Source organism: Felis catus, chromosome C2, assembly GCF_018350175.1.
Source record: "Felis catus isolate Fca126 chromosome C2, F.catus_Fca126_mat1.0, whole genome shotgun sequence".
Classification (NCBI taxonomy): domain Eukaryota; kingdom Metazoa; phylum Chordata; class Mammalia; order Carnivora; family Felidae; genus Felis; species Felis catus.
The window spans coordinates 12758690-12771080 of NC_058376.1; the positions used below are offsets into that span (position 1 = coordinate 12758690).

The 12391-nt window shown below is 51.5% G+C and overlaps 1 protein-coding gene across 7 annotated transcripts in view; it reads right to left on the bottom strand.

Moving 5' to 3' along the window:
• The window catches only part of EVA1C (eva-1 homolog C), a 77082-nt gene extending 66106 nt beyond the window's left edge, over positions 1-10976 (bottom strand). For 2 of the 7 annotated variants that reach the window (XM_045036681.1, XM_045036679.1), the window contains exon 1: positions 10568-10947. In XM_045036681.1, the coding sequence (XP_044892616.1) occupies positions 10568-10727 (160 nt within the window). In that variant the 5' untranslated portion in view covers positions 10728-10947. Of the gene's footprint in view, positions 1-10567 lie in introns of all 7 variants that reach the window. The other 5 variants (XM_045036678.1, XM_023238810.2, XM_045036680.1 and 2 more) reach the window with 5 other exon arrangements.
• Between the last annotated feature and the right edge of the window lie 1415 nt (positions 10977-12391).

A 12391-nucleotide genomic window follows, 5' to 3' on the forward strand; every position in this document is an offset into this window, starting at 1 on the left:
GTAAGTGCGTAACATTCAGCACCGGGCGTGGTGAACAGTGTCGCTCTGAAAGAACACTCTTCCCGCAATTAGCCCTCTTAGAAACATCTCGAACTTGTCTCTCTGCAGAGTGTATAACACGCAGCACCGAGAGGTGGACGCAACGCTTCACAGACACAACCATGGGTATGATGTGCCAGACGCCGTGTGAATGCGGGTGTGCAGGGGTGGGTGGGGGTGGGGGTCGTAGAGAGCAGGTGCAAGAGGGACCGGGAGGAAAGGAGGAGGAGGTGGGGAGAGACGCTGCCGAGGGAAAGCAGATCTAGGCACAGTTTTTGTGACTTACACTCTCTCTTTAAAATGCAAACTAAATTGCACCCCCCTCCCCATCACAGGACTGCTTCGCCGAGTTGTGAAATAATTGAGAGGCGTTGCAAATGCATCCACTCGCGCGAGTGAGCAACCGACTTCAAGTCTGAACACGTCTCCCGAGGGATATTTTAGCTTGACGATAATGATGGCGAGTGTGCGCGCTTGAAATCAGGAGGGCAAAAGGGCCCGAGGCAGAGCCAAGTTCCATGGAGGGAAGGGGTGGGACTGGGAGCCACGGGCGCGCGAGCGGGTGTAGACGCGGGAGGTAGTGGCTGCATCTCTGTTTCCTGGGCTTTAAAGACACTGCTCTTGGCGGCTGCAGAAGGCAAGCCGGCCTTGAAGAAGGGCGCCAAGGAGCCGTGTCTAGGTCTTCCAGACCCCCCCTTTGGTTATTACAAATTTTCCCCACCCTTCTCTGATGCTGAACGTGTAGCAAATAAAACAGGGACAGACACGCCAACTGGTCTAGCCCAGTGTTCCTCAAGCCCAGGGATGGGGGTCATTCCTTGTGGCGGGGGGCGGGGAGAGGGGACTGTGCGTTGTGGGTGGCTTAGCAGCATCCCGGGCTCCCACTCACTAGGTTCCAGGAGCGCGGCTAGTTGTGACAAATAAAATTGCCTCCAGATATTGCCAAATATCCCCGGGGGCGAGGGGATGGTATCTCCCTGGATTGGGAACCACGGGTTCAGTCTAACCATTAGGCCAAGCGAAGTTTTCATCAGTAAAGATAAGTCATCTAGTAGAAGGACCATATGGCATTTTTGGTGAAAGTTGACAACCCCAAATAACATGCGTGGACCAACCAGAGATGAGGACAGAAGTCTGAGACAAAGTGCTTCAAAGCACTGGCTTATGGCTTTAGGGAGCCATAACACCATTTCAAAAGAATTCTGGAGAAAAAAAAAAAATCCTGGGGCATCTAACTTAAAAAAAAAAAAAAGGTAAATTAGAAGAGTGGAAACTTTACACTTAAACTCCAGGGATTAGAGAGGCAGAACAGACAAGACCTCAAGACCCGCTCAGTGGAATTCTCCACAGCCTGCTGTGACCACTCCCACACAGTGGGTCCCACAGCTCTGGGTCTTCGAGATCCCTTTTCATCCTGAGGCTGTGGACGGGACCATCTTTGCATTCTGTCTAACCTGTGCATAAAGCATTTGGCATTATTAACTTTGGAAGGCACGTTTAGTGGTTCAGGCCTCAGAGAATGGAGGAAGGTGTTTAAAAATGCTATCCCTTGGGGCACCTGGGTGGCTCAGTCCGTTAAGCGTCCGACTTCAGCTCAGGTCATGAACTTGAGGTTCATGAGTTCGAGCCCCACATCGGGCTCTGTGCTGATAGCTCAGAGCCCGGAGCCTGCTTCGGATTCTGTGTCTTCCTCTCTCTCTGCCCCTCCTCTGCTCGTGCTCTCTCTCTCTCTGTCAAAAATAAATAAACATTAAAAAAAAGAAGGCTATCCATGGGGCACCTGGGTGGCTTAGCCAGTTCAGTGTCAGACTTCAGCTCAGGTCATGATCTCATGGCTTGTGAGTTCGAGTCCCACGTTGAGCTCTGTGCTGACAGCTCTGAGCCTGGAGCCTGCTTCAGATTCTGTGTGTGTGTGTGTGTGTGTGTGTGTGTGTGTGTCTGCCCCTCCCCTGCTCTCTGTCTCTCAAAAATAATAAACATTAAAAAAAATGCCCTTCCCTTAATTTTACAACCAAATTGACAAAAAAAAAATCAGACAGGTGTGTCAGTCTGATTTGGGGTTCAAGTACATTTTTCTCCAGCAGAAAAGGGGCTATAAAATTGTATGCATTCCTTGAAGTGTATCCCTCAAAAGCTGTACAAATTGGGCCTTTTCTGGATAAGGTCAAGTATTCTCATTTCCACCTGTCTCCCATCGAATGGGCAGAGAGAGACAGGGCTTGGTGACCCAGGTCTCTCTTGTTCCAGAGTACAGTACGATGATTTATGATTTCTGAGCCTGAGAACTTCAGAAGCTGCTGAACATAAAAAGAGTGAAAAAATCTCCTAAGTCAAGAGGAAGAAAGGAAGAACGTGGTAGCACAGTGCTCTTCTCAGACCCTGAAACACTACTCTGAAAGCTGTCACGAGTACGCATCACACTGGCCCTTGCAGACAAAAAGGGTTATTTTATCCAGATTATTCCCCCACATTGCAGGGGAAAAGGGACTCATTTGTAATCATCAAAAGAATGCTGACAGACTTGAAATGGGATTACATTCTATTATACTCATCCGAATTAAAGATTTGTTTTGGAGATCATTCTTAGGTTTCCTCCTCCCTGTTCCTCCAACCCCCAAATGAGGCGATTTGTATTCACGAGACATCTGAGGCAGACATGAAATCAGACAGTTTGCAAACATACATTTCAGATTCAGTGGCCTGAGTTTCGAATTTTAATGTTGCCTGGTTCTCTGTGTGTGGAAAACTTGGCCCTCGGGTCAAAACGAACCCCAAGCATCACTTCATTCCCTAGCTTATTAATGCAAGAGAAATTTCATTTCAGGGGCCTGAGTGAGCAAGTGACACAGGTGTCCAGAATGCAGGTATGAAAATGTAAAATCTCTGTAGGGCAGAGATTTCTGGGAGGTCTGTGAGCACGCTACTAAACCCTCAATTCCACGCTCTGTGGTACCATTTGGAGAATGCGACCTGCCCAATCGAGTACTGACCCCTCCAGTCTCTTTGTGTCTGTGTGTCCATGAATCGACTGAGAAGGAAGTTTCCCCAGGACAGGACTGGTTCTTTAGGGCAGCCCTGTATCATACCACACACAGCATCCGGTACCTGAAAGAACTGAACATTTCCTGTTCTTTCATACAGAACACCCATTGTGTAGTCACCGTAGAACTGCTGGCCACCTGGGGAGCAGGCGTGGGTACCTCAGGCTGGAAGTCATAAGGCAGTAGAAGAGCTCAATTCGGTCAAAAATCTGTCTCTTGACTTCAGCTGCCAAAAGGACAAGATAGCTTCAAGAAACCTCCTGCAGGCAAGGAGACGGTAGTCTCTAGGAAGGAGGACAGAGCAAGAAATGTAGGCAAAGTGCCATTCTTTGTACCAGTGCTTTGCTCACCATTTCTTTTCTTTATAACTCGGTCCTTCCTTCTAGACTCAGTGTCCTTCTCCATGAAAGATATCCTTTAGTAGTCCTTTCAGTCAGCATTTATCGGTGGTGAGCATGTCTTCATTTCACACGCTGTCTAGAAGATAGTTTAGCTGGGTATACAGTTCTGCTCTGACAGGTTGTTCTGTTTTGTTCCATCTTTCCAGAACCTGGAAAAATATTTCACTGGCTTCTGGCTTTCACTGTTGTGGTGGCAAAGACTTTATAGATGACATTTTTTCCTCTCTTTTTTTAAAGACTGTCACTTTGGTTTTAGTATTTTATGCTTTAAATACAATAGGTATAAATTTATTTTTGTTTATCTTCCTTGGGATACACGAATCTGAATTTTTCATTAATTCTTGAAAATGGATTCCAAGATAGTATCACTTCGAGCATTACCACTCCCTCATTTTCCATATTCTCTCTTTTCGGAATACAGATCCGATGTATGTTAAACCTTCATTCCATCCTCCATATCTTAGAAACTTTGTTCCATATTTTCCATGCCTTTACCTTTTTTGCTGCATTCTAGATAATTTCTCCAGCTTTATGTTCCAGTTCATTGATTCTCTTCAGCTGTATATGATTGATCTATTAAGCTTTAATTTCAATGAATATATTTTTCATTAGTATAGTTAGCAGATATATTTTGCTCGTTTTCAAATCTTTATCGCCTTTCATTCCTTAGCACATTTTAGCTTTGCTCTTTTATTTGCTTTTCTGTTTTTAGTTTTCCTGTTATTAAGAACTCTGTTGTTTTTACCACTGGCTGTTGCTCATATAATGTAGTTTGGACTGTGTGTTCATAACCAGGATTTCATCAGTAGGGGTCTTATAGAGTCTGTGATGATGTCTCTATGTAGGAAGCATTTGTGTGTGTGTGTGTGTGTGTGTGTTGCCAACTATCTTGGGGCACAATCAGTTTTGGACGATTTTGCTAGGGTCTCTCTCTCTGCTCCTCCCCCCACTCTCTCTCATGCTCTCTCTCTCTTCCTCAAAATATATAAATAAACTAAAAAAAAAAAAAAAAGAATGTATCTGACCAGTTTTAAAACATCAACATACAGTTTTTAGAAGAGTGTCTGTCTGGGGCGCCTCATTAAAATAGTGACTGAGTATCATAAAACTTCAGAGAGCCCTCACCTCTACCTTCTCGGTTCATTACTTAGCTTGAATGACAAGAGTATGGACTTTTGAAACCAGACAGTTATTGGGTTCAAATCCTGTCTCTACACTTAACTAGCAAATCCTGTCTCTACACTTAACCAGAGCCAAGGTAGGCGGCAAGATTGGGGGCAGAGGCAGGTAACTGGGGAGTAGGTGTTCATTCCACATGCATCACCCCCAAAGTGGCGCCTTTGCAAGCATTTTAAAGATGTTGACCGGGTGGCTGAGACCGGTGACCTCCAAATCTTTAAAATCACGAACGTCAGGGGCGCCTGGGTGGCTCTGTCGGTTGAGCGTCCGACTCTTGGTTTCGGCTCGGGTCACGCGGTTGGTGAGTTCGAGCCCCATGCTGGGCTCCACACTGACAGCACGGAGCCTGCTCAGGATTCACTCTCTCCCTCTCTCTCTCTCTCTCTCTCTCTGCCCCTCCCCTGCTCTCTCGCTCACTTGCTCTCAAAATAAATAAACCTTTTAAGGTTGAAACCTTTCTTTTTAAGGTTCTTTTTAAGGTTGAAACCTTAAAGAAACCGATATGAAAAGACAGAAGTTCTAACGTTTTCCTCCTACATCTGTTGGATCGCCTCGTGTCCGCACCCAGTTTGGATGGCCGGGGTCAGAAAGATGCTGAAGGAAGGAACGGAGAAAGGGCGGTGTATTCAGCAGGCAACCGGCATAGCGGTGGTGGCTCCGTGAGCTGGTTAGGCCCATGGTGGCCCCGTTTCTTCCCTAGCCTTGCCTCCCCCCCCCACCCCAGCACCCACACGGGCCAAGTGCCCCAGCCGCCCCCACCCCTGCCCTGCACAGGTCAGAGCCTGAGTCCGCTCTGCCTCATAGCTGGGTGGTCTTGGACAAGTGAGTTAACCTCTCTGAGCCTGGACGAGTACTTACTTCACAGGGTTGTCAGGAAGAGGAAATTAGATAACACAGCGCTCTATGAACTCTTTCTCCCTGTCTTTCTGTCCCTTCCCCGAAACCGCTGCTAGGCTGCCCTTTCCAATAAAGTGCCTGGGAGAGCAAAGCCATTAATAATGGAGTCACTCGCTGGCCCCGACTCCTCTTCTCTGCCGCAGAAAGAGCCAGCAGAACACTTTTCAAATGTAGTTACTTTCCATGGAAACAGACTAGCAGTCTCAGAGCTTCTCTTCATCTCTCCTCTTCTGTGACAGCTGCACAATCCTTCAGACGTTTGGTTTGTTTTTCTTTGGTTATGAGCTGGCTTTTCATCCCATAAAATTTCTGAAAGGGAAGACAACCCCCGAATAAAAGGGCGGTGTGACTAGGGCGTCAGAAAATGCAGAACTCTGGGGCGCCCGGGGGGCTCAGTCGGTGAGGCGTCCGACTCTTGATCTCAGCTCAGGTCACGAGCTCACCGTTCGTGAGTTCGAGCCCCGGGTCGGGCTCCGCGCTGACAGCGTGGAGCCCGCTTGGGATTCTCTCTCTCTCTCTGCCCCTCACGTCCTCGCGTGCTCTCCCGCTCACAAAATAAATGGATAAACGTTAGGAAAGAAGGGAATAGAAAATGTAGAACTTTGTGTGCGTGTGCTGGCATGCAGGGACAAACTGGTAGCTGGGAAAATACAGTCCTGGTCTCCCTGGTGGGGAGCCCTGACCCTGACCGGGGGTGGGGGGCGGGGTGAAGGGGCAGCCAGTCGTGCCCGTGTGCCCCCGAACGAGCTGACGCACACAGGAGGTAGTCCAGCCCTCTGATCACCCCGAGCAGTGGTTCTCAACTCTGGCTGTACTAGAATTGCCTGGGGGGCTTTCAAAAATGAGACCCAGGCCTGGCTCTCCCCACACCAGTTACACGAGAAGTCGGGGAGTGCTGCTTGAGCACCCACACATTGTTCCGGGTCCAGCGATTCTAATGCCCAGCCAGGGTTGAGACCCACTGCTTACCTGAGCAGAACGGGAAGGTTCGGCCTCCCCTAAATGGACACCTGTGTTCCCTCCATCAGGACCCGAGACTTCAAGATCGATCGAATGACCATTTTTCAATATGCTGAAATTCCTGGCCAGTGAAACCAGGAGCTAGGGTTGGGTTTATTTGCCGAGCTGCAAATGATGTGGTTAACGCGCATCACTTCCTGTTTGCTTGGGCAGGGAGCAGGACATCTGCCCAGAGAAGCCCTTCCATCTTTGAGGCCTGGGGACAATTTGGTGCCAGGAAGGCCTTTAAAGGCTGCCCCCACTCCCCTTGGGTTTCATCTTCCTCCCCTTCTGCTTCCCACAGTCATCACTATATGCCCTGGGGTAAAACCAAATGTGCGAACACATGCTCACGACCTTTTTCTAGGACGCCAAGTGGGAACTAGAACAATTTTCCACCCCTTCCCTCCCTGCCCCCCTTCCTCCACCTCCCTCTCAATAAGCCCATCAATCACTTGGAATGGAGAGAAAAATCACCAAAACAATGAACAGGACCCGAGGGCAAAATAAGTTTGAGAGACACTCTGGAACTCTTTAAAGCAGGACAATATACAGAGGATCCTTTCCTTTTGATGGCTGGAACCCAAAATGGCACCCCCCCCCCCCCAGCCCTCACCCCTACCTTGTTCTCTGAACAAAGATGATGTTGGCATTATACTTCTATTTGAAAAAAAAAAAAAATCAATGATCAGTTTGGACCTCTCAGGCTAAACCCCCAATTTGGGAATGCAGTCAAAACAACAACAACAACAAAGAAAAAAAACAAACAAACCAACTAACTAAATAAATAAATAAATAAAAACAGAACTCTATCCCAAGCAGGAAAAAGGAAAACTGAGTGTGGGATTAAGGATCACAGGCACTAATTTTGCATGAACTGCTCCTGTCTTCCTGGGATATGTTTTTAATGCAGTGATGATAGCCTTCCAGTGGCCACTGGCAGCATCTCAACATCTTGGGGGATGAGCGCGCGAAGGGGCTGTGTGGGGAGGCTGTTTCCCAGCAGGCTTGGAGGTGATTAGCACAAGTCACGAGCAAGCAGGGGGAGGAGGCGGCCAGGACACAGCCCCTGGCTTATTAAGAGTGAGATCCGATGCTGGAATCCTCAGGGCAAAAAAAAAAAACCCAATGACCCAGGAAAACTACACCAGCTGACAGCCTCAGGAAAAGGCTGAAGGAAGAGTTGCAAAGAAGAGAAAGAAAGGCTTAAGTAACTTTCCAAAACTCTGCACTGTTAATCTCCTGGGAGGCCCTATACTGTACACACAATGGCTGGGACCCCTGATATTCTGGTACTTTCTTTCATGTGGAAACACCATCCTTTCTCCATCCCCTTCTTCCCAGGGCGGAGGGCTCCCAAGTTCCCTCCACCCTCCCTCAGCTTCAGTTTTTGATGTTCCCCTCATTTAGAAAAACAAGCAAGTATCTGCATTGTGGATTGCTGCTCTCTAGGGCTGGGCTATTGTTGTAAGGCTCCGTGGGGGACGGGGCAGGGGTGGGGACTGTCTCCTTACAGGCCTCTGGTTTCTAAACACCCCTCGAAGTGCACAAAAAAGAACAAGACCACCTGTCCCCAGGAAAGCAGGCATCCGGTTTGCACCCCCCCCCCCAGGGGTTTTGGAATTAAGTGATCAGTCTCCACGGCTCTGACTAAAGCCTTCAACTGAACCCTCAGACCCATCTTTAGAGCTGGGGAATTGTCCTCAATGCTGTGTATCACACAGTTAGGGGGTCCCTAAAAGTTTCAAGTCAAATTGATCAACTTTGAAAGACCCCTGAGCCTTCTCTAACATTTCCCCAGTGCCGCACATACAGCGTTTAGATTTAAACCTGAATGTGTCTGTGCTTTGAGAAGACGGCGTTTTTTCTTTTCTTCTCCCAAAAAGGTTCCCTTGACCCTTTAAAAAATTTTTTTTAAATGTGTATTTACTTTTGAGAGAAAGTGGGGGGAAGGGCAGAGAGAGAGAGGGGGACACAGAATCTGAAGCAGGCTCCAAGCTCTGAGACGTCAGCACAGAGCCCGATGTGGGGCTCGAACTCACGGACCATGAGATCATGAAAGACCTGAGCTGACGTTGGACGCTTAACTGACTGAGCCACCCAGGCACCCCCCCCACCTTGACACTGTCTCCCTAGTCCTCAGGTCTCTGGTGAGCAAAGGTGATTAGAGGAAAGAATGGGGGCTACTCGTGGATGGACCTGGCATTATCACCACCTACTGCGGACTCAACGAGTTTTCAACCCTGGAATTCAAGTTCACACCGAAAGCAGAAGGAAATATTTTCCATCATTTGTATCATTTAGAAGAACATGTATCAAAATATCCATTTCCCTCGGGATATAGTCCCTCTGTGACAGCCAAAGCACTATAATGTACAATGTAATATACAGAATACAGACAATTCCTAATGTGGGTGATAACCTGCAGGCTGCCGGGAGTATTGCAACTGCTTCACTAAAGACAGAGTGTCTATAATCTGTGAAATCAATATAATGGTCACACCGCGATTTACCTAAAGCGCTATTTTTTCAGTTGCGATGATGTCACACACGCAAAAAGGGCTTGTCAGCTTTCAATTCTTTCCTTACTAGTCAGAGCTACACGGTGGCTGAATCAGAATTGCTCTCCATAGCTGAAATCAGCAAATACAAAACTTTTCTAGCAGCCAAGAAAGTTCTATCACCACCAAAAAAAAAAAAAAGTCAATAGCACTTGAAAAGCATTTCCCTCGCACATTTACCACAGCATTCTGACCCTGTGGTGCTCGATTTTAAGGACCACGGTTTGCTTGCCAAATAGGCATATCTTGGCTTCCTTCGCTAGGTAGAAACACTGCCTTGATATTAAATATTCAAAGCAAAGAACCTCTGACCCAAGGGCTCTCAGCTAACAATGACATTCTCTGTAAGTAAACTAGAAACCCAACTCAGCTTCTGGTTTGCCAGTGTTCTCTGCTGTGTATTAGTCTACTGCAGGACAGGGTGAGCAGTGACTCCGTTTACCACGATTGGATTGCAAAAGTCCCTGCAGGCAAAAGCCTAAACTTGGCAGAAGATCCCTGGAGAAGGGGGTGGGGGGTGGGGAGTGGGGTTCAGAGCTGCCTCCTGGGGTGGGCAGGGGCTGGGAAAGGGTGAAGGCATCCAGCCTCACCAGAGGGAGACCCAGGTCTGTTACAACTGTAAGGACTTTGTTAGTCTAAGCAAGTGCAGCGGTAACATAAGAATGTGGCTCCTACAACCATCATCAACACAGAAACTTCTCTCACTTTGTGGTGCCACACCTACAGCCCCAGAACTGAGATAAGCTGTGGGAGCTTTGGTCTGAGTCTCCCAGAAGAAAAGCCTCACCGTTTACTGGGAGGAGAAAAGCATTTTTGTTAAGAAGCCTGGGACTGGAGGGTGGAGGGCAGGTACCATCTGGCAGTAAAGACCCAGAGTCTCCGTTCTGTACATTTCTCCTCATCCGGCACACAGACCTCCCGCCCGGCTGGCTTCCCATCCCTGCCTGCCGGCGCAGACTTCAGGTCAGATGTCCCCAGGACTAGTGTCCTTACATGGGCACCCTGGAGGCTGGCTGGGGCGCACCCGGGCTACCCGGGTTTGCCAGTGGCAAACCAAGTGAAACTCCTCCGATCACAACACGTGTATTTTACAGCGCTGGGTGCGGCACAGGGCACAGCTTAAGGGGCCTCCAGGGGACACACATCCTTCAGAGGCGGGAACCTGATGCTGGGACCCGAGGCAGGGAATTTGACGAGATAAACACCGGGGCGAGAAACTCGAAATGTTACCCATCCTTCCTTGGGGAGGGGAGGGACTCCTCTGCCATCGCTCCACACGGAGCCACCTCTGCCAAGGGCTCACACCAGGCAAGAAAACTGGCTATGAGCGTGCCTCGACTTCAATCCACCCCGTCTGTGCTCCCTCGGGAGGCTGCCCCCAGCCGAGGTATCACCTGAGCGCACCGCAGCGCGGCGCCGGGGGCGCAGGACGAGGGAGGGCGCTTCTTACCAGAGAAGTCCGTGAGCGCTGAGATCTCTTTGGAACAGACCAGGACAGTGCAGTAGAAGAGGCGCAGGAGCTGCCCGGGAGGCTCTACCTGCCTGCGGAGTCCAGGATGCTGCGCGGGCTGCGGCGCGGGCGGCGGGCGCGCATGGCCCGGCAGAAGCATGGTGCCCGGCGCGATCCAGCGCGGGCGCGGGCCGGGGGCTCGATGGGGGTCCCTGGGCGGAGGGCAGCGTCACATGGCGAAGCGAGTCAGTGGCCAGCGGCTCCGTGGCCCCCCGCCACCTCCCGCTCAGGCTGCCAGAGCCTCTTCCCGGCGCAGGCCGGTACCGGCTCCCCAGCAAAGGGGAGGGGGCGGAGAAGTGGGGCGGGGCGAGGAGCCCCGGGAAGGATCCGCGTAGTTTCCCCGAGAGGAAATCTCCGCTGCCGCCCCGCGGGAGGAAACCGGTGGGGGTGGGTGGGGGTGGGGGGTGTTGGCGAAGGGAAAGTGCAGCCTTAGCGCGCCCGGCGGGCTGCGGAGGCCGGTCCCTGGCGAGCCGCCCGCCGCGGAGGGCGCCCCCAACAGCGCGCCGAGGGCCGCGCAACTTGAGCGCCTTCCACGCCTGGGTCCCCGCCCCGGAGACGGCCCGGCACCCCTGGCCCGGCCCGCGCTGGCCCGGTGCCAGCCTCGCCCTGGCTGCCGGAGGAGCGCGGCCGGTGCCCGTGACGCACTTCGGAGCCAGCGCCGCGGGTTGAGCCCAGGAGCCCCCGGGGCGGGGCCGAGGCAGGGGCCGCGAGAAGGTGGGGTCTTGGAGGTGTGTGACTACAGCACCGACGTCCCTGCGACCTGCTGCGCGCCTCGCAGTAGAATCACCAAGCACGCACAGTTCTCCCCATTTCTTGGAAGAGGAGACTGAGACTCCGCGCTTTGCGGGAGCTAACGCAGCCAGGACGCGAACGAGTGGGCGAGCGCGGGGTTGGGGGAGGGGGTTCAAAATGGGTCAGAAGACTCCAAAGCCGGTTTCTTTCTTCTGGTTGGGACTGTGCGCTTCCTTTGGGTACTGGTTGTCCGCAGCGCTCAGAGGATCTGACACTGGCCGGGCATAAATAGCCACCGAGCGCTAATAATTGGGCTTTGTTTTAAAATGGGCCACCGCATCTTTCTGAACCTCTCGATTACGCGCAGTGTGACCCAGGCCCAGCCCGTGGGCGAGGAACGGGTTGTGTGGCCGGGACTCGGGTACATAGAGGACAAGTGCGTGGGAAGGCATGTGGACTCGTGGCTTCGCGCGGGGTACGGGTACCTGGGGCTCCAGCGACCCAAACCCCCTCGGACAGGCCAGTAGACGCGGGAGGTAGGGAGGAGGGCTGGGCGGGCGGGCGCTCGGCACAAAGTGTTCCCGAACACCGCGGGGAGGCCCTGCCAAGTTCTCGGCGGGCCTGACGCGGAAACGTAGATAATGAGGCCCAAGGGCGGGACCAGGCGCACTGCCCCAGCGGGCTCCCAGATGCGCGGTGAGGGCCGCACGGTACGGCGGCGGGGAGGCCTGGAGAGAGAAAACCAAGACGCGCTGATCTACCCGTGGGACCCTCGTAGAGATACGCGAAAAGATCCGGGGGCGGGGCTGGGTGACTGGAGTCCCACAGTGCTCCAGCAGGAGCAAGGTCAGAGGACTTGGTATTTCCCTCCCCTTCCTGCCTGCCGGGAGGTGGGGTGGCAAATGCTAAACCTCCATATACGTTCAGGGGGACCCACTCTACTAGGCACGATGAGTTTCAAATTCTGTATTAAAATACTCAGCCTTCTTGGGGTGCCTGCCTGGCTCAGTCGGTAGAGCATGTAACTCCTGG